At 45.5% G+C, this 26,305-nt stretch overlaps 1 protein-coding gene across 9 annotated transcripts in view; it reads left to right on the forward strand.

Moving 5' to 3' along the window:
- The first annotated feature begins 21,386 nt into the window (after positions 1-21,386).
- KMT2C (lysine methyltransferase 2C) overlaps positions 21,387-26,305 on the forward strand; it is a 200,687-nt gene continuing 195,768 nt past the window's right edge. For 8 of the 9 annotated variants that reach the window (XM_069778221.1, XM_069778222.1, XM_069778219.1 and 5 more), the window contains exon 1: positions 22,116-22,294. In XM_069778221.1, coding sequence (XP_069634322.1) covers positions 22,116-22,294 — 179 coding nt within the window. Of the gene's footprint in view, positions 22,004-22,114; positions 22,295-26,305 lie in introns of those variants that run through there. The other variant, XM_069778217.1, reaches the window with a different exon arrangement.

Consider the following 26,305-nt stretch of genomic DNA (forward strand, 5'->3'; position numbering starts at 1 on the left):
TGTATTACCGTGGGTCAATACATGCAATGCTGATTATGCATATATATAAATTCAAATTGGCTTTGTGTTATTGTGAATCAACACATGTAGTGCTGATTACGCATATATACAAGTCCAACTGGTTTTGTATTGTTGTGAATCAATATATGTATTGCTGATTACACCTATCCAAGTTTTTACATTTTATAGCTGATGGAGGAGAGCCAGGCTTTGAGGACGGACGGGAAGAAGAAGCAGTCTTACAGGCATTGAGCAGAATGTCCCAGGGACCAATGTGTTAAACTGATCAAAAAACAAGTTTAAAATTTTACTTGGAAAGAAATTCAAAATAAAATTGCCTTGAATGTATCACAAGGGAAGGCCACTCGAAGTGTTCTGTTGTGCTAGGCAAGCCAGCAAATGTTCACACTTCCTTTTAACCACAGTCACCTGCACATAGTTAGCGAACATTTTTCTACCCTCATCATTTTGCTCCCAAGCCTATGCTTTCCTGTTCTACCTCCATTACAAAACTGGCTTCAAATCATGTCTCAAGTCTGATGTGACAGAGATGAAGAGCAAAAAGATGCCAGATTGCTGGTGGGGGCTCTGGCTGACTGGGACATTGCTGGTAGCTGGAATGTGCTAAGACTAAGAGAGAGCAAAGGAGCCCAAGTTTTTCAGATGCAATTGGAAGGTTCCAGGGGACTTATCTCTGCCTTGTGAAACACTGCAGCTCTTCCAACTGGTAAAATGTAAAGTGACACTAAGTGAAATAAGGTACTTTATAATTCAGCTATAAGTATCTTCAAGAACCATATGACCGAATTACAAATTGTTTAATAAAATAAAAGTCTTCTTGTTCTAGAAGGGTTTTCTTGTTAATGGCTACTTCAGATGTTCAGTTCAATGTATTGTGACCAATGTAATTATCATTTGCCTGTATCTCAAAATTGTCTAATCAAGCACTAGTGGGCTCAGTAGTTAATATGCACAAATACAGTGATATTGAACTCTTTTCTTGTGGATTTCATTTTCCACTTCCACTCACCAGAAATACAAAAAATGTGGAGACAAGGGCTAGACCTAAGAGTATAATAGGTAAAACTAGCCTGGAATAAATACAGGCTCAAAAAACAAAAGTAAGGTTGGGCATAACTTTACTGCAGGAGGACAGGAAAGCAAATCAAGTGGAGAAAAAAAAGGAAAACAAGCAGAACTAACTACGTTTAGAATGGGAGTTTGCTCGCATAATGAAAGGGATTACATCATGTTTGTCTGCAGTACTGAAGGGCTGAACTCGGTGACCTCAGATATCCCTTCCAGCTTCTTGGGCACACAGATATCATTTCACTGAGCACAAAAGAAACACCTGACCCCACTTCCTTCTGCAACTAAACCAAACAATGCAGGCTGTCTATGGGCAGGAGAAGCAATTTATGTATTGACTGCTTTTTCAGAAAGGTACTTGGAGTGTTATGCCTGCTCCTTAACCTCTGGATTTAGGCAGAATTTAGGTGCCTTAGTTCCAGAGGTGCCAAAGGGAGCACTGCCTAACCACCATCATTGCCTAATCCCCGAGGGGCCCTTCTGCTCAGCTTGAAAGCCTGGTCGGTCTCCCACCTAAGCTCTTCTGCAACCTAGATTTAGGCCAAATCCTACAAATCACTTGAAAGATTACTGGAAGGGCATACTCAGAAGACGCCGACAAATGCTAACAGAAACACAGTGATGAAGGTGAAATCTCTCACCATCTTTTTCACAGCAATTTGGACACACGCTCAGGAACCAGCAGAAGCGCACCGTAGGCTCTGCTCAGCCGAGTGCCACTGGTTGTTTCGTAAAAAAGAGCAAGCTGGCTCAGTTTGGCACCCAGTCGGAGAGGTTCCTCCAGGGTCAAGAGCCCAAAGGACGGCAGTTCCCACGGGCAGCCCTGAGGGAAGGGCTGGAGCTTCGGGGAGGGGAAGGGAGGGGAGCGAACGCAAATGCAGCTTTTAGCACTGGCTACATCCCACCAACACCTCTTTCACCTAGGAAAGCAGACTGGTTTTTTGACTCACTCCCTGCATATGAAGCCTAAATGTCCAACCTAGGTGACCTGGCTTGTCCTGCTCGAGTCAAGCCACGTAATTTCAGCTGTTACAATGACTAATGGGGGACCTAAATTAGGTGGTCTTTTTTCCTGAGCTCAGTTCCTTAACCCAACTTCCCTGGTATAAGGTGTCTTGCAATTAGCAGCACTGTGACTAACCGGATAATAATAGGTTCAGGTTGTGCTGCACAGATTTTCCACGTATTTCAAAATGCCACTGAGCTTTACAGTGCATTGCTTTTCCCTGCAGATTGAAGGAACAGCATCCACCAGCCCTATGTACCAGGTAAGTCTGTCGGCAGCGTTAATTCACCATAAATATTGTTTCCCCCTTTGTGGATGCCGTCTCCGTCTCTCCTTCAGGATGCAACAATCACACTGTGTTGCCCATTCCTTGGAGTAGCTGGTATTCAGCAGAATACAATATCCCTTCTTGGGTATTTTGTATTGCTACTTCTGTATTGCCATTTTGGGAAGAAATGGGTGTATGGGCCGCCTGCAGAAACTCAGCAAGAGCTGTTGTTCCTGCTGAGCTCCTGCGGGCAATGTGGACACGCAGGCTCCACAGCCTTCTCTCTCTTGCAGAGGCAAGATCCAGCCCAACAGCTCCCACCGTGCACGTGGCTGCACCCCAGCATCCCCCCGAATTCAAGCACTCCGGCTGCTAACGCAAGGTGGATTCAGAGGTGCTCATTTAGGTTTTCTCCTGTTTCTTTTTCCACCCTGATTTTTAACTCTGTCGGCACAGACAGGTGCAGACAGATGTGAGCTCACCCTGCCCGTACTCCACGCCAAGCGGACTTGTGCCAGCCCCTGTCTAGAAGCCACAGAGCTATATTAGCATGGCTCAGTGCCCAAGCTAATATGCCTGCTGAGAAGGCACGGGCAGAAGAAGCTTGTGTCTGTCTGCACAGAGCCCGACAGGCCTGCCCCGGAAAGCTGAGGACCAGCTACCTCTCTTGAATAACAGACAAATTTTTCTTAAATACGGATACAGGCATGGAAGCAAAGGGGTCTGATCGTTTCAGGAAAGGCCCGTTATCTTTCTTTAAAACTGCCACAGATCGATGCAGCAGAGACCCCAGGAAGAGTACAGTAACAGCCAAGACGCTGGGGAGCTGGCTGCCTCCTTACCTCTGCTCTGGCCCTCCCAGTCCAGATTGCCTATGTTTACCTCCCCTTCCTTGAGGGAAATGGAGCATAATGTGCACTTTCCTAATGTAATTTTGGCCAGCAGCTATTGCTTGAAAGCTTTGTGGTGGTCTGACATTAAAAAATTATAAATCTGTTAAAAAAGGTAACACTTTTCTAGAACACAGTCACACATTATATCCTATTTTGATAGAAAGAGAACTGTACCAGCATCCTTCAGCCCATATGTAGGGATGTCAAAGAAAAAGAATCATTTTCAAAAGAAATTCCTGGCTGCTAATAAAAAGTTTACTGTCTGATCCTTTGTATATCAATACGGTGACTCAAAGCTGTTTCTGTTGCAATATATAAATGCATTAAATGTTTCTTTGTGCAATAGCTACTTGACTTACCATGCTAAGACATAACTTCCAATGTTTCTGACCAGGTGGAAAATGTCCAGCAAAAAAAGCCCAGTGCCAATGATGTGCCCAGTTTTCTCAGAAAGATAAGGAGAACTAGGAAGGGAGCTCGTTCTTAATTTGGGCTACCTTCACATAAAAAGTTTCTGACTTCTTAATTTGTATTTGGTTATCAAAGGTCAGCAGCCAAATCTACTTCCCCATTCTAAAACTCCCATGAGCTTCACACCCAAAAAACACCTCTTTTTTTTGGTTCCCTTTCTCTCTAACCATTATAATCCAATAGCAGCATTTGGTGGAATGGGAATGACAGACAATTCTCATAAATTAAATAGAACTCATGAAGAAGATCTTAGGATTATTTTGAAAAGCAGCATGTTATCCTGTCTGGTATGTCTGATTGATAGATGTTCAAAGTTTCAGTGATGTTTTGTTCATCAGAGGAGCCTCTCTATTGTAATCTGTCTCCATACAAGCCTGTCGAGAAGTTAATAGGAATAAAAAGATCTAGCTGAAATCTTCAAGTCCTTGAAAAAAATCAAGAGTAGAAATTGCAGTTGCTGGATGTTTTCTTTCTGCACCTGAATGGGTCAGCATGGAAGCGGGAGCACCTGGAACAAAAACGGTCACTACTACATCATTGTGATTCCAGAGGCTGCAGCTATCATCTTGTGGCATATCCTTGGGAAAGTCCATACTGAAAAGACTGCACTACACTGTGCTGAGATGCTTAAAAAATTATTTGGGTTGTGGCATGCAACAAACATCTATTCATGAAAGTCTTGCAATTGTGACCCAGCCCTTCATCTTGCACAAGATCTATAAAAAAGGCTGAGTGACTATAAATGTGTCCCTTGAAGCAAATTATGGAAGACATTATAGGAAGACTGGTTTCTAGCCAGCTTTTCCAGCTTAATGAATTCCTTTCAAGGATGTGTGAAAGCTCCATTGAGACCAATGGTGAGTATCCTTGGACTCCTCTAGGAAGATTTTATATGGGGTCCCAACTATTGTATTCTTATTTTTCTTCTATTTTCAGAGAGCAGTTAGAAAATAATGTGAAATGGTAGCGCTATAGTTCAAACACTTTTCACTGTGGGAACAGACCTAACCGATCCATGAAGAGTCAGCAAAGGGCTCTTGGGCAGATTCAGTTTTATCATGGTAACAATCAGCATGCAAATTATTATAGTTTGTGTGCTGTCCATTCTGGAAGAGATAAAAAAATATTTTCCTGGATCTTCCACATTAAAACCCCACTCATTTAATTAATGCACAGATCAGGACTTCCAGTGTGTTCCTACAGACATCAGCTATACATAGATATTGAATGAGAATACTAAGAGTCAAGGAAGATTTTGCTCAGATCAAATACCTGTAGGTACCTTATATTTATGATACCTCTTGCAGCAAAAGGACTTTCATCTACACATTTACTATGTTAACAACTGACTTCACACATTTTCTGTTTCTCCATTAACAGAGAGAGAACGATAATGATCTGTAGTGTTTCTCTAGAGAGAGGAACACTACTCTAGAGGATGGTTTGCTCTTTCAGAAACCATTGCTTCAATGACTCCTGCCCAAGATGTCAGGACGAGTGGAGGAAGTGAGGGAGAGAAATTATGAACTATATGGAGAGAACCCACTAAGGGCAATGAATAGGAAAAAGAGGGATGTTTCATCTGGGAAGGAAAAGGCACAGGGCAATGGGGAAAAAAATGGTAAAGAACAGTGTATAACATGCAGACAGAAAGGATGGGAGATGAAGTAATAGAATAAAAAAAGGAAAAGGGAATGAAGTTTTAGCTGAAAAGTTCATCGCGAGTTCTTTATTTGTGTGTCTTCCCATCAAGTTGTACAAGAATATCCTGATACTCGGCTTTTCGCTTAGGTACTAGAGCAAGTCACAAGGCACACAAGAGTTAACAAAGTATTACACGCCCCAGCACATGCCAGACCAACTGTATACACTCTGCTGGACCTTGTCAGATTAATTCCCGCAACTGCGGTTGGTACGCTTCTTCATAAGGTGCTACAGAAATGGTAACTCTTGTTATCATCCAAAGAGATAAACATACAAAAATAGGTGTTGTCACATGTAGCAGAAATTACACACACATACCAAAATACATGCCATTACATATACATGCCAAACAACTAACCATAGAGGTCTACAGGCTGACTTTCAATGGAGTTGCCAACTAGAGGTGCTTTTGTCTTTATCAGTAAGGCCTAATATGTTATGTGTTTGTATAAAAAAGACATGCGCATCAGGAGTTATCTTGCTACAGTCTACATTAATGGGCAACATGCGAGAACCAGTCTTTCAACCAGTTCGGAAAGCCGAGCCATAGATTCTAAGCATTTCCCTATTTTATTGTTCTTCAGACTACAAACAGAGGAAAATTAATTCCCCATGTAATTCCATTGAAATCTAGTACATTAACCGAGGGACTGCATTTATTTAAGCCTGTACCAATATTTATGAGATGAATTTAGGCCCAGAATGTGTTGGCTGATGGCCCTTTATTGGGAGATGAACTAGACTGCTTTACTGGGAAGACTCCCCAGCCATTGGGAGTGACAGTGGGGAGTGGGGAGGAGGAAAGAGAAGAAAAGGGCAGAACAGAGTGTTGAGACCACAGTAATTAATGCTTAGTGAGGCAGAAAAGGAGACAGACTCACAGGACGGCAATTCTAGCATTTTAATTCATATGTTGTGGAGTTTCAAAGTCAAATCAATGGCTTGAACGCAGCTTTATCTACACAGAGCTGTACCACAAGGAGTTCAGACACTTTCCATTATTTAAAAACCAACCACAAGTAGCATTAAATTGTCCTGCCAGAGCAACAGATGTCCTGCCACAGACTGCAGTGGAAGCAGGAACATTACAGGTTGGACAATCTTTTAAACCTTACTCATTTTAGATTTTAGAAATACACCTGACTTTGGTATCACAGCAGCAGAGGCCTGCATAGCTGAGAATAAGAGACAGTTCATTTCAATACAGGGATGATGATTTGGGTATATTTGAAAGTAATTAGAGATAATAGAGCTCTAAAAAAGCTGGAAAAGACTACAACGAGAAAGAGGGAGCATGAAGAGAAAGTGCAGTTCCTCTTCACAAAAACTAACATAAGAAAGATGTAGACCCTTCCAATATTTTGTGTATCCTGGAGATGAATTTTCAATTTCCTTTTCCAAGTTATTTAGAAGTTCCTAAGCCTGAAGAATATACCTCTTGCAAGACACAGATTTTCCACAGTGCTTTAATATAGAGATAAAAAATATAAATCCATCGCCTTAAATAAAGTGGGTCATAATGCACAAAAATGTATGTGCCTTTTGAAACACTCAGCAAAGGGATCAAGATTCGATAATGGTTTCTTCAGCTTTCTACAGGGAAAGCAGTTTAGAAGCAATGTGGCAGTCTTATGGAAACTACGACATGGAAATCACTGCTGATTTCAAGGTCAAAATTAATAACAGAGTCAGTAAAGGATCAGTTGAGCTTCTTTAGTTCAGTTTCAAATACTACTTATTTAAAAATATTATTAAATTTTAGTTTGTCACATATGTTTATATTTGTGAAAAATAACATCCCTATCTATTCTGTTTACTCATGTAGAAGTTGGGTCTCAGAGACTTCCACCTCTTCTTTGTGGTTAGACTTTGCCACAATTCTCTGTAATTTTGTCAACTCCAGAATGCAGTAATGCAGATTACACAGTAATTTGGGGCAAGCAGAGAGGGACCTTTGGGACCACCAGTCTGTGGCCTGCAGAGAAGTTTTGACCAATGTGCCCATAAAACACTCAGGCTCCACTCACTGCTTTGGATAGCTCTTCAGTTCTAAGTATAATTCATACTTTTAGAGATATACTGTTAAGTCTCTGATAATTTGGAACTCCATTTAAATATCGTGCCTCCTTCAAATCTGAGTTGTTGCTGTTGGGAGCTTGGTCTCCCAAAACCAACAGCTGAGTATTTTTGGTCTGTACATCAAAACCTGCTCTTGGTACCTTTGGGGCTCCTTAAGTCAACCCAATCATTGTCAGTGTTATTGTGTTTACATATTTGCATTTGCTTCGTTGGTTTGCCCCTTTGTTGCTGGATTGGCAGGGGTGGGATATTCCTAGTTTGTTGCTGGACCTTTGTGAAAGGCAGATCACTGGAGGTCAGAACATTCCTGGTTTTACAGGTGTTAAGCACAGACGTGCCAGGGGACTAAGAGTGCTGCAAAACTTTTGCTTTGTGTTAGTACAAGCGAGCAGTATGAGCCCTCCAACATCAAGCAATATGGTTACGCACCAGTACGATCCCCTCCAGCCCATTCAGACTGGGGCTGAACCCTGAGATGCTGCGTAACAAAGTAAATAGGAAAATGTGCATGCCTGAGAAAAGAATTATCACTGTTGGTATAATGACTACTGTGCTTCCCTGGAAAATGCAACATATTGTGCTACTTTGTACAGGCACTTTTTTTCCCAAGTCGCTATTGCCAGCTCCAAATGTTCAAGAACTACAGTTTGACCCTCAAAATCATAAGTCTGTCTGTAAAATGATAAATGTGGAGCTCTTTTACTTTGCTTTCTGGTTTTTTTGAGCCGTTAGGGTGCACGTGGGTCACATTTGCAAGCTTTATACTCTAACCATTAGGACTAGAAACTTACTTTAAATTAAAGAAAGAAGAAAGCTGAGTTTCTAACCTTATTACACAACTCTAGTAGCTGGAGTGTAAGTAAAACATCAAACATCACGAGACTTGTGATAAAATCATGAGTGCCGACAACATCAATTTAGAGTAGGAGGTGGATAGCAGGGGAAACTCAGGGCAAATGGATTTACTTTTTATCCTAATGTTTTTACTGGCTGTCTACTTTTATCTTTAATCAGAAGTTTTTAGTGGCAGTTCATTCTTCGTGTATCTGTGCATGATATTAAACTGTCGCTTCTGCATAATATCTGATGCTATTTGCTAACTGCATCTTTCTATCAGCGATACCATGAAAAGGTAGGTGTACTGATGGTATACCTGGTGCTAATATCACAGCAAAGAGGTATAATGGAAGTACAGGTCGTAAGTGCATGGCTGAAATGGTATTGAGAGGGATTCCAGTCCCCTGTTGTGTGTGTGAAGAATACAGGATGTCTCTTATGGCTATGGTATTTACTGCCTGAGTGAAGAATACTGTATTGAGAATTTACCAGTAAAGCTCCACATTTTTTGTGAAACAGGTGGTTGTAAGGCATTGCTTGCTGTATCTTTTATGCCTCAAAATTATCCCAGTGAAGAATAACACGGAAACTTAAAATCTACATATAGTTAAACCTTTCACTAGAATAAATTAGCTGTAATCAAGCCAAGTAATTAACAGATCACTATGATTATAGATCAACAGACTGGCCAGATCAAGAATTCAGGTCAGTCTTAAGTAATGCCAAAGTGGCAGTGGTGACAAAGTGGTCAGCTGTCGCTCCACTATTAGACTGTTTCCAAACCGTGCTTTTATTGTTTGAAAACCTCCAGTTAGAGGGAATTGTATACTCATCAGTCCATTCAACCACACGCAATGGGTTGTCGTTGATAGGTTTCTTGGTCACCCACCTGCTGTCATTAGTCTGACCTGGCACTGATCTGAAAAATGCCAGGGCTGCACAGTGGTCAGTTAGGAGGCAGCTCCAGCACAATGAATATTCCTGCTCTATCATCATGATAATCCTGTGATTTAAAGTAGGAGTTAAGCCTGGCCCAATTGGCCAGTTTGCTTCAGCTGCTTTGCACAGCTCCAGTGGCACAAGCAGAGCGTGCAAATGAATTTCATGGGGACAAGCAAAAGTTTTTTAAGTGACGTAATGCTGATATTATATATCTTCCACTCACTAAACAGGCTCCAGTCCCATCTAGGTGGGACCGAGTTCTTCAGTTCATGTTCATGGATGATTATGTTGCTAATTGGAAGGAGAGGCACAACCCCTGTGTGAACCGAGAGGAGGTGCTGAGGGTCTGCAACGTGGCCCTTGTCACAGCAGAAGTGATTCAGCCCAGCCCTGTCCCAGCAGGAGCAGACCTCTTTCTCACGCTGCATCACTGAGCCTGGGCTCCACGCTCACTGCGAAGGCAGCAGGGCTGTCCAAGCCCTCTGCAAGGTGCATTTTTGCTCAGCCTTTCAGCCACAGTATTGGCACTGCTCACATGAAGCTGTAACTCTGCGCTAGTATCAGCACTAGGATGGGAGACAAAGGCAGAAGTTAATGCAGGGGAGGATCTCTCCCTTAACCTTCCTCCTCCCCTCCCTGTATCAAAAGCGTATACCGAACAATGAATTTTCCCCACAGAAATGATGTTAAGCTGGAGTTATCTCAAGAAATAAGAATATTATAATTATCCCCCCTAAAATGTAACAAACTCAGGAAATGCAAGACAGGTATATACGCACAACCTTGCAGTACAGAAATGCAGAATTCAGAAATCCAAATAACCTCCAGTTTGCTCTGACATGATACATAACCACGTGTAACTCACAAGCATGAGAGAATTTGACAGTTCATAGTCTGAATTGAGTAGAAAAACAATTTTAAAAGATAAATTAGTTTTAAAAATACGATTTGGTACATTTTTGTTCCACATATTGCTACAGGAACAGGGTTTGACCCTTTCATTCTCATGCAGGTGATTTGGTGTTCAGTCTAATTTGATAGATTCCATCTTTCTATAAAACTCTACTGCAGAGGTCAAAGAAGGAAATGCATTGTCATCTCTGCCTGCTTTCTTGGGGGAGCATTGAGGTTAGCCTTCTGGATTTAAAATCTTACCACAGAGACAGAAAACAAGATTGGCTAACCACAATGACTTGACTCAAAGAATTAGGAACAATGACATAATGTAGGCATTCCTGAAAATCTAAAGTCAGAGTTCTGCCTACTTTTTTAAACAAGTAGCAGTCCAAAAATCTAGGGCAATAAAACTCCATAGGCATCTCAGAATTTTATTTCAGCCAACACCAATCTTCCTTCTTTTCAGACAAGCTGAATTATACCAGTAAATCAGCAATGTAAGATCAGTGAAACCAGCTGAATGCAAAAGCTGAGGGAACAGACCAAATTTGTACTGTGTACACTGAGATAAAGGAAAACTGCTCATAAAGTTAAATCTTAAATAACCATGAACCCTTAGTAAGAGTACACAGGGAAAAGGAAAGACTACAGTCTAAAACTTCAGAGAGGCCTCTGATTGAATGTACAGTGAAGTGGGAAACAGAATTGGGTTTCTCTGTACTTCGGAGGCTGTAGTTTATGTAGCCAGAGCTTTAAAGGAGCTAAGTCAGACTTACTGAGAGGACAGCGATAGAGCCAAGGAGAGCCAGGGCTAACCACCCAGGAGCACACCCAGTTTGATGGATTCCGTAGCTGACACTGCTGGAACAACGCTGTTAGAGGCACATGAGCTAGCTTGTTCCAAGCATCTGCATAAACTAGGCCACTGCAGCACGGGCACTCCTGGGACTCACGCTCACTGCCCTTATGGATTTCACTGCAGTGGCTGAAGATGTGACATCCCTGCCTTCCTAGTGGAGGACCCCTTCCTGCAGAGATGGAAGATGCAAATGTCTGCTAGCTGCTGAGTCACTGATGCGGCTATTAAACTTCCCTGTTAGTTTAAACCGATTTATGTTAAAGATACCAGACTGGGAGCTGCTGAGCTTCAGGAGCAGTATGTGTTTGTTTCTGCTGATCATACTATAGTTTCAGCAAAGGTTGAGTAATGGAAGCTAACGCAGCTGAGGAACTGGTACCCATGGAAATGCTAACCACACTGCAGGGTTCTGTATCAAACCCTGTGAGACTCGAGGTTTAGGCACTCTTTTCACCAAGGCCAAGGACCTCGTGTCTTACTGTCAGCCACATCTCTTCCACATAGACCCCTACGTGTGCAGCTCCCAAACCACACGGGACTGGGGTTTTGAATGCTCCAATACAACCTTCCTCAAGCTTGCCACATCTGTAGGAATAGAATGTCACTGCTATGTAGGTACCCTGGAATAACCTTTAATCAAAGCAAGTATTAGAGAAACTATAATAAAAGAATATGCATGCACATATAGACAGCACAGCCCAGTAAGAAAATCATCATTTTCTCCTCCTGTAATGCAGATCAGCTCCAGGAGGCCTGTCACTGTTTCGTCCAGCAAGCAAGCTGTGAACTCTTCATGGCTAGGATCCACCATCCCCATACAATGGTTTGGATTGAGGTTTTCCCAAGGAGCTCCCAGAGATGAGAAACTGAACTTCCCTTAATGCAGAGCTCACAACTGATCTCCCTCTGCTCTACTCCTATCGAGCAAGGGACATCCGAACTTGTCTGTGGAAAGCAGCTGAAAAAGAAGCTAGAAAGGGGGTAAGAAGGACTCAAGATTACTCATCCTTTCACTTGGGATTTGTTTGATTTCCTTTCACAATGTGATACAGTAGAGGTGGAACAGGTCTACTAGATCAGTGAGTATGTCTTACTTGAAGAGCAGGATTAATATCTTCCCACAGCCATCCACAATGAAGAATGCTCCAGCTGCCAAAATAATTCCGTGCTGAATAGCGAAATCCACAGGTGGGAAGCAACTCTCAGTGAATTCGCTTTCTGGGGTGCTTAATACCGCACATATTTAACATCAGCACCATTCTCTCAAACAAACTAGAGCATTTTTTCTGCGGTGCCCTCCTGCCTGTTGGCCGAAGGGATCAGAATCCTAAATTCTGTCCCTAAAGGCTGGATCCACACTACCAACTGGTGGGTTGATCCTTGCCAACACATTTTTGGAGGAATTATAAAAATCCCTCTTAGAGAAGGGAATTATATGTGGTACTTAGGCAAAACAGGCATTCCATTTATAAATATAATTACTTTTGCTATTCCACCAAGAAAAAGAATTTAGTAGTGAGCAATACAACTGAGAAAATTATTTATGTGTTGACACTTAAAATATAAATAGAAAACAGATCTGGCTGAAACTAAGTGGGAAATGAAAAACATGAGAAAATATGTAACTGAGATTACCAGTTGGGGGGATAACTTATGACCACTCTAGTGCATTCTTTCCAGTGGAAGTACAGTCCCTCATTTTGCTTTATGTTGGGATTGTAATTCATGTGTTAAAAAAATTTAACAATAAATGCACAACCTTACTTTGCATTTATCAGCAAACTATCTTCTTTTGACTGATGACCTTGAAGGCTGCAAGGTGGGCACTCTTCTGCAGTGCAAAGTAGGGAACATACTCCCTCTGCTTTAGTGTGCTGTAGCATGGGCTAGGGAAGAAAGGAGCGAGTATGCCATTCACACTCACATACAGTGACTGGATGCAGTACCATCACCTAAGCAATGATTTTGACCCCTTCTCTTGTATTCATACACATGCTCCTTTTACTCAGGCTGCTTGTCTGGGTATGTCCATTACTGCACGTCTTCTGCTTTAGATTTGTAAAGAGTATTTTTATCCAGCATCTTCATTCTTAATATTAATGATTTATCACATATGGTGCACTATATTTTTATAAAGCTGTAAGATACCATGGTGATTAACACCATATGAGAACCTAAATAGAAAGGAACAGGATAACAGAAATGTCCTCCCAGCAGATACAGGGCTTTTGCTTGGTTTTAGGGTAAGTATCTCAGCTGCATAATTTTGCTCTGTACATTAGAATTGTAAGAGTTCCATAACAGAAGACTGTACTGTACTTGACAATGTTGTAGAGAGAACAAGAAATCTTATGTTTAATTCCTCTCTAGCCTTAATTAGGATTTTCAGATCAATTATGCAAGGAGAGATTGATTATTCTAGCTCTTTTGATCATACAGATTTATTACTTTGATTTAAGAAGGCAGGAGAAAAAATGTAAGAACCACAAGTATACCCTTGTGTTTATATATGTACATATATATCTCTCCATATTTCTGGTAGGAAAAGACCCCAGCTTCAAATAGCCTTGCAAATTTGTCCTGTCAATATCGCAGTCCACACACAAAACCTACTCACGGAATCAATATGGTAGTGAGAAACTAATCACATTTTACTTACCCATCCAAACGCTGTGAGAGCCTGGAGACACTACAAGGCTGCTTCAAATGAATGCATTACTGCTGGGCACACCGCAGGCTGCTCAAGCGTGCCCGCAGCCCTTCTTTTCAAACAGCTCTGTCCTCACCCACCTGGATTAGGACTGCCACTGGGAGAGCCGCTCCCCTCCGCATTACTGGATCCAAAGCAAGCATTTTTCTCAAGTGTGGCAGGCCAGCAAAAAAAGGGGATTGTCTCTGGGCACTGGCACATACCAAGCAGCCAGCTTGGGGGCTGCTGGAAGGAGTCAGGCTGAAACCCTTATGGTACAAAGGGGCTGAACTTGAACTTTTGGCTCCTGCTGGGCTCCCATGAAGACAGGCGGAGGGGCTGTGGGGATGCCAAAACAGCTGGCCGCAGGCTGGGCATCCCCGAGTGCCGTTTGATCCTCCAGGACCAGGGCTGCCGGGAGGGCTGCAAGGAGCATGGGGAGATGAGCACTAGCATCTTCCCCAGGGCAGCGCAGCAAAGGTTAAATAAAAAAAAATGCATCGGGGAAAAGGCCATTTCTGCAAAACTGGTCACTGGCAAAGAAAGGCAGCCAGGCCCCAGGGATGCTCTCCTTGCCTAAGGATGAAATGGGATTACAATGGTAATGTTTGCTGCACTGTAATTAAGGTGGTGTCAAGACTTTCATTAAAAAGTGTGTTTTTGTTGAGGGGCTATGGCTTGGAGAAAATTTTTGCTTGAGGCTGAAATATAACATTGTTCTCAGCCAGAAAACACATGCACAGCCTTTATTGTATATGTAATTTAGAATCTCAGTATAGTCTTGATTGTGGAGGCTCTGCTATTGTTTCCAGATGGGTATGTAACTAATTGGTTTAAAACATTAGTTATTAAAGAAGTAGAGGACTGGATTCTGGCTGGACCTCATGTAGGTGACATGTCCCCATTAATTGACTGCAATTAACTTCAAAAACCAAAGGCCAAATTCTGCCCTTCTTACTCAGACATGTAGTTTCATTGAAGTAAACAGCCGCAAACAGGATTGGGCTCCTCTTGTTTACCTGACCACAACCCAAGGCACCTGCCTCTCCCACACTATAACAATTCCATTAAAAGTGAGGCCATCCCATCTGGGACAGAGCTTATTTCCTCACAAAACTGGCAATATATGACAAGGTTATTTCTATTAATAGTATCTAAATTTCTATTATCGTAGCACCCAAGATCTCATATAAGGAACCAGGACCCCTGTGCGCTAGGCGCTGTACAAAACACAGAATAAAAACATAGTCCTACTCAAAAAAATGTATGATTCAATGCACACAAGCAAATCCCTTCCCCTGTTTCATGGCCAGGTTTGTATTATTTCTGTTAAGTAATCTCAGTGTAATGCACCACTCCTGCAAACAGCAAACACTGCTCAGACATTTATTTAACTTTCTGCATGATAAAGTCCTAACTTTACACCAGTCCATTGTCTTTCCCCAGAGGTGCACACAAAGTGGCCAGCTACTGCCTGCCCTGTGTGCTTGCTACTGGCTGTAGGTTTTTTCCTGGCTTGCATATATCTGCAGTGCAGCCAGCATTTAGCATGTACTGGTTTCAGATACTAATTTGATTTTACTCAAACTATTAGTATTCTACCTTTTTGGATAAAAAAATCACGCAACTAATAATATGTCATAAAAGATTATTTCTCCACTGCTCACCACCATGTATATGTCAAAACTAAAACTCAGAATATTGAAGTTTATAAAATTACAGTTTCATAAAGCTGTAAACAAGACATGAATTGCAACAAATTAGGCAAGTCACAAAGAATGGAGCTGAAGTTCGTAAGTAACTTGTGGATGCTTTATGTGACTTCACACGGATGCTAACAGAATACAACATAGCACAGTCCATTGTTCCTTATAAGAACAAATTATATAAATTGCTAGTTCAGGGAGAATTTAAGCATTTCTGCAAATGCTTAAACACAGAACAAACTTTATTCAGGAGGCAGTTGTCTTCAGTGAAACTATTTATGCATTTAGTTACTTACCTGCCTAATTTAGCATCCCCAGGATCACGGCCTTGGTATGGAATAACTTAATGAATTCCAGTATAGCACATCAGCTACCAGTTGTTAAAATAGGAAGATTCAAATGTAAACAAGTGATGCTCTTATTAAGTGCAAACATGCAAAATTAACACTGCTAATAGACAAAGCTTCTCCACATAAGAAGGTATTATTAATAATACTACCAGAGTCAGGCAAGCATAATTTCTCATGTGGACAAACTCACTCTGATACAAGTACCTTTTCTGATTTCATTTCAATGAATCAAAGAAGTTAATCTGAAAAAAAAGCCAGAAGATGCCAAAATGAATGAGTCTGCATGAGGGTTATACTATAACCACTAGTTTTAAATTCACACTTTGGCGTGCACAAAAAGAACATTTTCTTACGAAGATAAAAGCCTCCACGTGTAATAACTCGATATATAGACAAGCCCTAGGGGCTTGCATCTTGAGCACTTAACATTTTTGGCCTCCTCTTAATGGATAAAAAAGGTGTGTTTCTCAGTCACATTAGCCCAGTCAAAGTAGCTTAATATGATGAAAAGGCCTTAGGCTTTGGTGAGACTAAGGTGTAAAGGTGTGAGGTTAGCACATATATCACAGCGTGGGCAAGGCTGCCTTTAACACATACTAAACTAATCAAGTTAAAGCAGGCAGAGGATGGGGAGCCTGGACTGTATTAGCCCGTGTTCATACAAACTCTAGATTAGTTTGCGTGGGGAGTAGCTGTTGTAGAATATAAGTCACGATATTTCATGGTGGGGAGTGGGTGAGAAAACAAGAACTAGAATGAAATGTTTTTTCCTCATAGACTGTGAACCATACTGCCTCCAAAGAAAGCGGTTAGATGGATTTTAGGGGGACTGGCCCCCCACACTAACTGTCCATCGCTTCACAGCACCCAATAACTGGAAGTCTCCAGCTGTCTGGGAATGCTGCTCAGGATGAGAAGTGAGGCTTATCCCCCACTGTCCGCAGCAACAAGCATCTCACCAAACTGCTGGGAAAGTCACCGCTGCTCAAGGGTATGTCGCACCCACTATCCAGGCCGTACTGCTGCCTAAAGTAAGACAGATCTACAAGATGACAAGTAAGCAAAACTGATGAAAAGAAGAAACAAACATTTCGAGTTTAAAACTAGACTTCTACAATGCATTCGTTAGCATATGACGATTAACATATGCTAACTTTTTTTTAGTCCAGCCAAGTTTAGTACATATAAACTAGGAGTCACGTATGATGTAATCTTGATTTTGCCACTTAATTTAGGCTTTGTCTCGAACTCTTTTAAATTATCTTGGGGTTGTTTTTGGTTTTTTTAATACTGAGAAAACTGTTATTCAGCTATTTCTGAACTACTTGGGTGAATGCGAATGCAGATGGGAAAAACTACCATGGGCAGATGATGTAGTTACTACCCTCAACTGCTCACTGCACCATTTTCCTGCAGTTTGCTACTCTTGCAGCAAGGAGAGCTGAATGGGATGTGCGCCGGTACCAAAATCTCCCCAGTTTTCAGAGCAGCATATTTAAGTAAGGAGATGTTCACTACAGTCAATCATCAATCTTAGCACAGGTTAAAGACAAAGTGGTTCAATATACTGAACATTTAAAATGTTAGCATTTCTTCTTAAATGAAGCCTTTGTGATAACTTGGGGATCTTTTCTGCAATGGCAACACACGTGCGAAGAGAACAAAAATTAACCTTTCTGTTTTATGTAGAATAGTGAACGATCATTAAACTGGCAGAGTTCTGAACTAACGTCACAAAAGAGAAAGTATCTGGGCCCCATTCTTGATAGAATCTGGAATAATTTTCTCTTTATTTCTGTTACATACACTGCTTTAGTTGTATAATGGTACAACGGTATTTGTATACCAGTTGTCATTTTCCTTTAATTATTTCTATAACAGGATCATTTTCCTTAACTAGCCAATTTAAGACAGCATCCCATCTTCAACTTGTTCTATTATGAAAGTACCACTCCTTGTCATTAAGCACATTGGGACAACTTAAGATGTTTTGAAGTTAAAACCGCTAGCATGCCTTGCTTAATCAGTACTGCAAGGCTCTCACTATAAGTCTCACTATAAGTTTCGGAAACAATTCCAGAAACACAGGAATGTTTATTTTGAGGAAGGTTAGAATGTAAAAATCTAGTTGAAAGTTTCAAAGCTGCCTGTCCTTGAAAGTTAAAAAAAAAAAATCAGGGATGTCAGTTCACCTGAATTAATTTACAATGAACTGGAAGAACTCTTAACATTCAGTAAAGCAGAGGACCTGTTCATTTAATATTGCATCTTTGCTGTATAAATGTGTGTCTTCCATCCAGAGATAATTTATAATAGGTGGCTAGCGCAGGCCAGGTATAAATGTAAAAATGTTCCTGACGGAGCTGTTCAAACGTCCTGAATCAACAAAGCACTCCTACCCTGGATTTATGTTTGGCGACACTATTTCTCCTAGCTTGTCCCCCTGCCTTCACTGAGTGATAAATAATGCTTGCAAATACAGTTTCCTACAATTCCATCTCCGCTTGAGGTTCCTGCTCACAAGTCTCTCGCAGTCCTACATAGCTTTTCACACCTCTGATTGATTGCCACAGCAATGGCTGCAGCGGTTCACAGAACAGCCCTGCCTAGCTTTGTTTGGACACGCAACGAGATAAGGCACAGTAGTATAATTAATAGGCACAAGTCCCTTAACATGCTCTTGTCCTAGACCATGCTACACCAAAGCTAACTTTGTCCTGCCTCCACTCAGATCTTACACAGTGATAGCTACATATAGTTAATATAAAAAACAACGGGGAAAAAAAAGTTAAACAGAGTTAAACACACATCTGCTTTTGCATAAGAGACAAAGCCCAAAGCTCAATCACTTACAGGTGATCCAAGGGTATTAAACAATGTTTACACGGGCGGACCGGATGAACCGTGTGTGGACAAGTGAATCTAGTGATTTCACTGAACGCGTTTCTGCTGTGGGATGCGACAGTTATTCCCCACACACCTAGCAGTTGATCTGCGCCCAGAGCCTGCTCACGTGTCTCAGCTCAAATCAATTTGCACATGCATAGGAGCTCTGACACATCCCAGACTCACCCCGGCCGTTGCGCATGTGCAGTAGATCCGCACATGCACAGTCAGGGTTTCAGGAGGTGACCATTTTTTTTTCAGCAGACCAGATGGCAACCTGGCAACTCTAGCAAATGCCACACCAGCGATCCCACTGTGCAGAGGCTGTGGCCTTTTACTTCCCTCTCCCTCCCCTTCCCTGCTTTTTTTCTCTCTACTCCACCCAAGTCTGGGCCTGTATAGCATTAAATGTTTTTGGTTAAATTATGCTAACTTGCCAGAGTTCACGAAATTCAAAGGCACTTTCTTCTTCTGTGTTAGACAGCAGATAAACAGGTTAAGTTCCCATATCTGAAGTCATATGAGCAGTATACCTGTGTTGTCATTTGCAGACTTTGTAATACAAACATTTAGCTCGGGATATGTATTTTAATTTTGCAGAAATGAGTACATTTTCAGTAATAGGGCCAAGAAAGTCATGCCAACAATCCAGCTGTTGTCTTTGCATGGCCGAAAGGGATGGCTTCATGTAATTTTATATATATGTATGTATACGAGTATGTGTATAAATGGAGATAAACGTATTACCTCTGTCTCCACATATAGGTACGTAAATGTCACAAAGGCCCGATTTAATTACGCACAAACTCAGGAAACGAACCAATGAAGGCTTTTTGTTACGAAACGGTTCCTAGGAAAACTGGCTAGCAGAAGTCGTGTTTGCCACAGCGCGCCATTTTAACTTAGTATTTTTGAAGCTGACAAGCAACAGATTTGGGAAGAAACAACAGCGTAAAGGTCTGGATTGCTCCGTGTTTATTTTTACGTCAAAAAAATCGTGACTACCACTAGCTCCTCCTTCCCTTGTTGTACCTGTGCTACCCTAGGCCATTTTGTCAGCTGGGATCCGCACACAGCACAGAAACCCAAGTGACGGGGCAGACGCACTTAGTGCAGGGCTCTCAGGGTGTACGGGCTCGTATCGCTCCCCCCGATTTCTTCAAGTCCGGCGAAGTTCTCAAGGACGCCCGCCCCACACACGAGTCACCCCCGCACGCCGCAGGGCAGCGGGGTTCACTTCTCCTCTGTCCCTACGACCCCGTTCCACGATTCGCCATCTGTGCACTCCCAACGACTCCCCTTCGTACGCGCCGCTCCACCTCCGGGCACCGGAGGGACGCCCGGGCCTGGGCCGAGGGGCCCCGCGACGCTGCCCCCCGCAGGCAGGGAGGGCAGGCCGGGGAGGAGAAGGCCGGGGAGCAGGGGAGGCCGCCTCAGGGGCTGCCCTCAGGGCGGCGCCCGGTGCGGAGGCGCGGCGGCGGGGGGCCCTCGGCCGGGCGGGCAGCAGCGCGGCCCGCTCCCCGCCGGCGTGGCCCGCTCCGTTCCCCTGCCGCTCCGGGCGGTGCGCGCCGGGGCAGGGCCCGGTAGGAAAGTCCGGGGGCGCGGCCGGCTTCCTCGGCCCGTAGCCGGACTTTTCTCTGGCTGCCAGGCCGTAAGCGCTCCCCCTCCCCTACGGAGCCGGAGTCCCTCCCGGCCTCCGGGACACGTTAAATCCCGTGTAATGAGGCTTAACCCCGCCCCGAGCTGCCGCGCAGCCGGGCGGGCAGGCGGCCAGCTAAGGCCCCTGCCCGGGGGAGGCCTCCCCCCCCCCGTCCTCCTCTCCCCAGCTCCCCGCCGCCCCGAGCGGCCGCAGCTGTTCCAGCCGGAGCTGCTGGAAAGCGGCCACGCTCCCCAGACTTTGTCTCCCTCGCACACAGCGCTGAACTCTGCTCCCTCCCTCCCTCCCCTCCCCCGGGGCTGCCGCGGCTCCCCGCCGCTCGCTGCCTCCTCCTCCTCCACCACCACCGCAAACGCACGGGGGGGTGGTGGTGGTGGTAGTGGTGGGGGGGGGGCTCCCCGCCTCCAGCCTGCAGCCGGTCCCGGCTCCCCGCGGCTGGGGAGGAGCGAGCACCGCCGGGCAGGGCACCGTGCGCTGCTCCCCCCCCCCCCCGGAGCCGCCGTCCTGGGGGAGCTCGGCCCATGTTGGGGGGGGCTACTTTCATCCTGACGGGGCGTGTTTTTTTTTTTTTTTTCTCCCTTCTTTTCCACGGGGCCGTGGGGAAAATAAATAAAAAACAAGGGCGGGGAGAGGGTGGGGGAGCGAGCGAGCGGGCTGGCGGCTCCCGCGGGGCGCGGTACGGGGGTGGGTACGCGGAGCGCCCCGTGGCGTCGCCTCCCGTCCCGTCCCGTCCCCCCCGGTCCGCGTCTCCGCGCTTTCCCCGCAGCCCGCCGCGGCAAGCCAGCCCGTGAGGTCAGTGTCGGCGGCGGATGGGTGTCTGCGCCGTGGGACGGGCGGTGGGCGGGCGGGCCGGGCAGGCGCAGTGTGGGGCCGCGGCAGGGGGAGGAGGGAGGGAGAGGGCGGGAGGGCTCTGTGTCTATGTGTCGCACTGGCGGGGGGGTGTGGGGGGGGTTACACACCAGGGCAGCAGCGGCGGCGGCAGCGCCGGGATCCCTTCTCCACCCCGCGGGGAGGGGGGAGGGAGCCGCCTCCTCCTCCTCCCTCTTCCTCCTCCCCCTTTTTCACCCTTCCTCCTCCTTCTTTCCCCAAAGTTAAACTTCCTGCTCCCGGCCCGGCTGGGAAGGGGACGCGGAGCCCGGCCGGACTCAGCCCTCGACACACACAACAGCTGGAGCTGTCAAAACTTCCTCCGCTCGGCCTCGGCCCCTGCCGCCTCCTCCACCGCCGCCGCCGCCGCCTGCTCCTCCTCCGCCCCCGGGGGCTCTGCGCGGGGGGAGGGCGCAGGGCCAGTGTACAATGAAGCGGCGGCCGCCGCCGCAGCCGGGCAGCGCAGGAGCCGGAGCCGCCGCCAGCTCCCGGGGCCTCTGAGAGAGAGAGAGAGGGGGGCTGGCGCCCGGCGGCGGGATCCGCCGCCTCTCGCTCGCTCTCTTCACCTCGCCCGCCACCTCCCCCGGCCCCGACAGACCCCGCCGAGCCGGGGAGGGGGTGTTATTGTGTGTGAGACCCTTCCTTCCTCTGCGCTCTTTCTCTTCGCCCCCCCCCCGCCCTCCCCAACCCCCCCCTCCCCTCCTCCTCCTCCTCCTGCTCTCCCCATGCTGCTCCCCCTGCTACCTGTGCTGGTCGGCGGCGGCTGAGGCCAGCAATGCGAGGCGGAGGTGGAGGAGGCGGAGGTGAGGAGGAGAGGAGCCGCGGGAGCAGGAGGAGCATCGGGATCCCCATCACCATCCTCATCTTCATCCTCATCATCATCATCCATGTGTCTCTCTCGTCCTGCTGACTAGGATGTCAACGGAGGACAAGAGTCTGGTGGTGGCGGTGGTGGAGCCGCCTCAGCAGCAGCAGCAGCAGCCCCCCGAGCCTGGAGCTCCCCCCCCAGCAGCAGCAGCAGCAGCCACAGACAAAAGACCTAGGGGCCGGCCTCGCAAAGATGGCGCTTCCCCTTTCCAGAGAGCCAGAAAGAAGTAAGTTCGGCGTTTGTGTGTGCGAGGCAGAGAGGGGCCGGGGGCAGGCGGCCAGGCGCAGGCAGAGCTGTCAGCGGAGACTCGCCGCCCGTCGCCCCCTCCCTCCTGCCTAATGCCATTTTGAGAAGGGCCCTTCTTTCTTCTCCTCCTCTCCCCTTTGCACTTTCCCCTCCTCCTTTTTCACCTTTGTCTTCCTCCGCCCGCTCTCCCTTTCCCACTTTTCTTTCACCGTCCCTATTCCTTTCTTCTCCTCCTTCTTCGGAGTTTCTCTTTAGCTCTTCCCCCTCTTCCTCCTTTTTTTTTTTTCCCCCCCTTGCCTTTGCACCTTCCCCCTTCTCCTTTTTGGGTCTCTTCTCCCGGACGCTCGGCTGCCTTCTGGCTACTCCCTGTGCTTGACGGTAGTTCCTCGTCGCTTTCCCTTTTTATCCCCCCCCCCCTTCCTCCTCTTTTGGGGAAAGAAAAGACGGTTCTCGGCGGGTGGCGAGGAGAACACCCCCCCACACACACCACCACCCCTCCCCAAACACGGGCGGGTGCGGACGCGCACACGCAAAGTTGAGGCAGGAGTTTTTCGCCGCCGCCGAGCCCGCCGTGTGCTCGGAGGTGTGTGTATGGGGGGGGGGGGGGAAGAGGCTGGCGGCGCCGAGGGGGAGCTGTCAGGCGGCAGCAGCGTCTCATGGAGGGACGGGCCGGCCCGGACTGTGGCGAAGCACAACAAACAGGGGGGGAGCGCGGCGGGGGGGGGGGGGGGTGCCTCTTCCTCGGCGCTGGCAGATTTCCCTTCGCCGCGGCCTCTCCCCGACGGGGGCGCGGGCGTTCGTTGGCCCCAGCGGCCGCTGCCACCCCCCTTGAGGGAGCCGCTCCTCTCTCCCCTCAGCCCCGTCCCTGAGGGAGCCGCTCCTCTCTCCCCTCAGCCCCGTCCCTGAGGGAGCCGCTCCTCTCTCCCCTCAGCCCCGTCCCTGAGGGAGCCGCTCCTCTCTCCCCTCAGCCCCGGGCGGGCGCGCACAAGTTGCCGCAGCGCGGGTGCGGGGAGCCGGTCGTGCCAACGGCCGCTTCACCCTCCCCCCCACCCCGGCTGAGGGGGCCGGGCAAACCGGCGGGCATGGCCGCTGTGGCGCTGATAGGCGTGAGGTGCCGAGCCGGGTTGGGCTCGGAGAGGCCTGGTGGCCGCCTCGGTGGAAGAGCCGCTGCCGTGCTGGCCGCGCTCCCCGCGGGTTATTTTTGAGTAGGGTGGATCTTGGCCGTGACATACCTGATGGTAGCGGTAATAGGGCAAAGCTGGGCGAGGACGTTTTGAGAAGAAACGTGAGGATTGTTAGCGAAATAGCCTCTGCGCTGCGGAGCCTGTTGGAGCCTCGGGGTTTCGGAGTTTGGTTCCCTTTGTTGTGAAGGGGCGCTTTCGGTTTGACACCCCTGGAGTGTGTTTAACCAGGTGAGTTGCGGGCGCTTCGCCGAAACGCCCACCCCAGAACTCACCGTCGGTGTCTGAATCAGAATCACTGAGGTTGGAAGAGACCTTTAAGATCACCGAGTCCAACCATAATGTCACGGTGGAAGCCCAAAACCCTAGCGAGGGATGCTGCTGGGCTGGACCTGAGCGCACGCAAAGACGACGCTTTCCTCTGTTACCATTTGTTTTTACAAATAAGCGTTACACAAATATCCCAGGACAGAACTAGCTATCGTTAGTTTGGGATATGTGGACTTTTTTTGTTGTCATTGATCAAAGTTTCCCTTCAAATATTTTAATGTTCGCTCCCTGGTTTTGGTGGAGATGCATTGTTTGCAGCTCCCGCTTTTAATTATCTTACGTATTCGCTTGACACAAATTTTCATATAGCCGTAGTTGGAAGTACTTGGCAAATGCATACATGCAGTAAAGTTTTTAGGTTTGTCTCCTTTACACTTAGTTTTACATCTGTTGGTTTTATTTCTACATATAGAATCCAAACCTTACATAGGAAACCTTTGAATATTTTATTTTAAAAGAAGTTTTAGGAAGAAAAATGCAAATACAACTGAAAGTACCAGTCTGCGCAAAAAGCAAAATAGTGTTATTTGTGAAAATTGACATATCTTGTAGGCCAATTTGAGGTTGTGTACAAGCTCTTGATGAAAAGTGGGTGCTAATTCCTTTCTTTCAGTCAGTGTTTTGGTGTCATGGGAATATTGTCGACTAGTTTTAGGAGGAAATTAAATTTTCCTGTAAAAATATGTACTTATGCTGACATGACTATACACATCTGTGTAAGAGCCAGAAATGAAATTAGCTGAGACAAAAATTAAAATGATCAATACTTTTTTTTTTTTTTTCCACGCTATGGTTGTTCCTGTCTGGTGTGGTGCTAAAGTGTCTTTCTGCATCTTTATGGAAAGCCTGTAGTGTTGGTAAAGGTGTTATGACATAAGTCATAAATGCTTTTAAAACAAGGATTTTATAAGAAATAGTTATTTTCTAACTTTCACAGAGTAGGTGTGGACTGGTCTTTTTTAGTTGCATCCATTTTAGGGAGAAAATGGTTTTATTTTGTAAGTTTTGCTCTTCACAAAAATAGCTAAGCAAATGCAGAAATAAGTAAAAATATTTTTCTATTTTTTTTCTTATGACTGCTTGGTCCTGTCTTCCTTTTCACTTCTGTGCTTTCCAGTTGGATTAATGTGCCTCATGTAAACCAGATAAAAGAGCATATGTCAGACCATTTTCTGTACTGTAATCACATGTCTAAATCACTATTAGCCAGTCAAATTGTTCAACCGCTTTATCCCATTATAGGAAATGTTCCACTGAATGTTCAGTCTAAGTGCAGTCTAAGTAATGATAAAATGAAGAGCCCTGCATTAAACCAGCAAAGCCAAAATAGAATAATTCCTCAGCTATGGATGCCTCCATTAAAGAACAGTACCATATTGGAGAATGCTGTAGGTTGGTATTTTACCTTCTTGAAGGCCATGTTTTTAAGCAAAAAAAATTTGATGAGTTTAAGCAGACAGATGGAAAACTGCCTTGAATCAGCTTCTGTGAGATGCCAAGGATTCTCAAGTCTTCCCAGAAGCAGGCTTATGTTAAGTAAGGGCTCCTCAGTAGGACAGCTCTGCGCAAGCCTCTGTCATCCTGCATTTTACCTGGTTATCAGTAAAAATGCCAGTGGTACTGTGGACACAAGTATGTATAGGGAACAGTTGAGGTTTCCTGTGGGTGATGAACAGGGAATCAGTGGCGTCAATACCTGGAGAGTTACTGGTAGTGGAGCATCATGCTAGAACAGCTTTTTATCATTGATTGAAGGATGTAGCTTCATGAATAGCATCGTCAGGAGACTTAATCTTGGGTGAACAGTTCATTTCTATTATTTATATTGTAATTGTGCCTAGAGGCCAGGGTACCATTATGCTACATACAGTACAAGTGCATAAGCCAAGACTGCTTCTGCACAAACAATTTCTTAATTTAAATGTAAAGATAAGACAGCATGTAAATGTAAGAAATGTATTGGGAAAGCACAAGGAAGCTGCAAGAATGCTATGGGCAAAAGAACATGCAGAAGGTCAAGTACCCTGGCTATCTCAGCATCAGTGAATGATTCATAGGCATTGGACTTGGAGGATATGTTTAAAGGAGGGTAGCATTGTCACCTTGAGGATTTTCACAGACAGCTTGTTTCCCACCTGAAGTGCTAGACAAACAGTCTTATCTTCTTCCTTACATTTTGACAACTGGATATCTGTATAGAGCAGCGGTTCAAATTTAAGAGGTAGAGCTAGAATAGGCCATGCAGAACCTTGAAATTGAGAGCAGGTAGGATGTTCATGATATGGTTCATCAAGAAGAACACACAGAACTATAATCAAAGCAATGAACGAGGAAAATATTTTTGTAGTATCACCTTTCAAATGAATTTAAAAAGTGGGGAGATTGCACTTAGGAAAGCAAAAAAAAAAAAATAATAAAGTTGCATTACTGAAGATACAACGTGATGTAGGAGAAAGAAACTTTCAGGTGCGTGGTTAATA

Source organism: Haliaeetus albicilla, chromosome 2, assembly GCF_947461875.1.
Source record: "Haliaeetus albicilla chromosome 2, bHalAlb1.1, whole genome shotgun sequence".
Taxonomy (NCBI): domain Eukaryota; kingdom Metazoa; phylum Chordata; class Aves; order Accipitriformes; family Accipitridae; genus Haliaeetus; species Haliaeetus albicilla.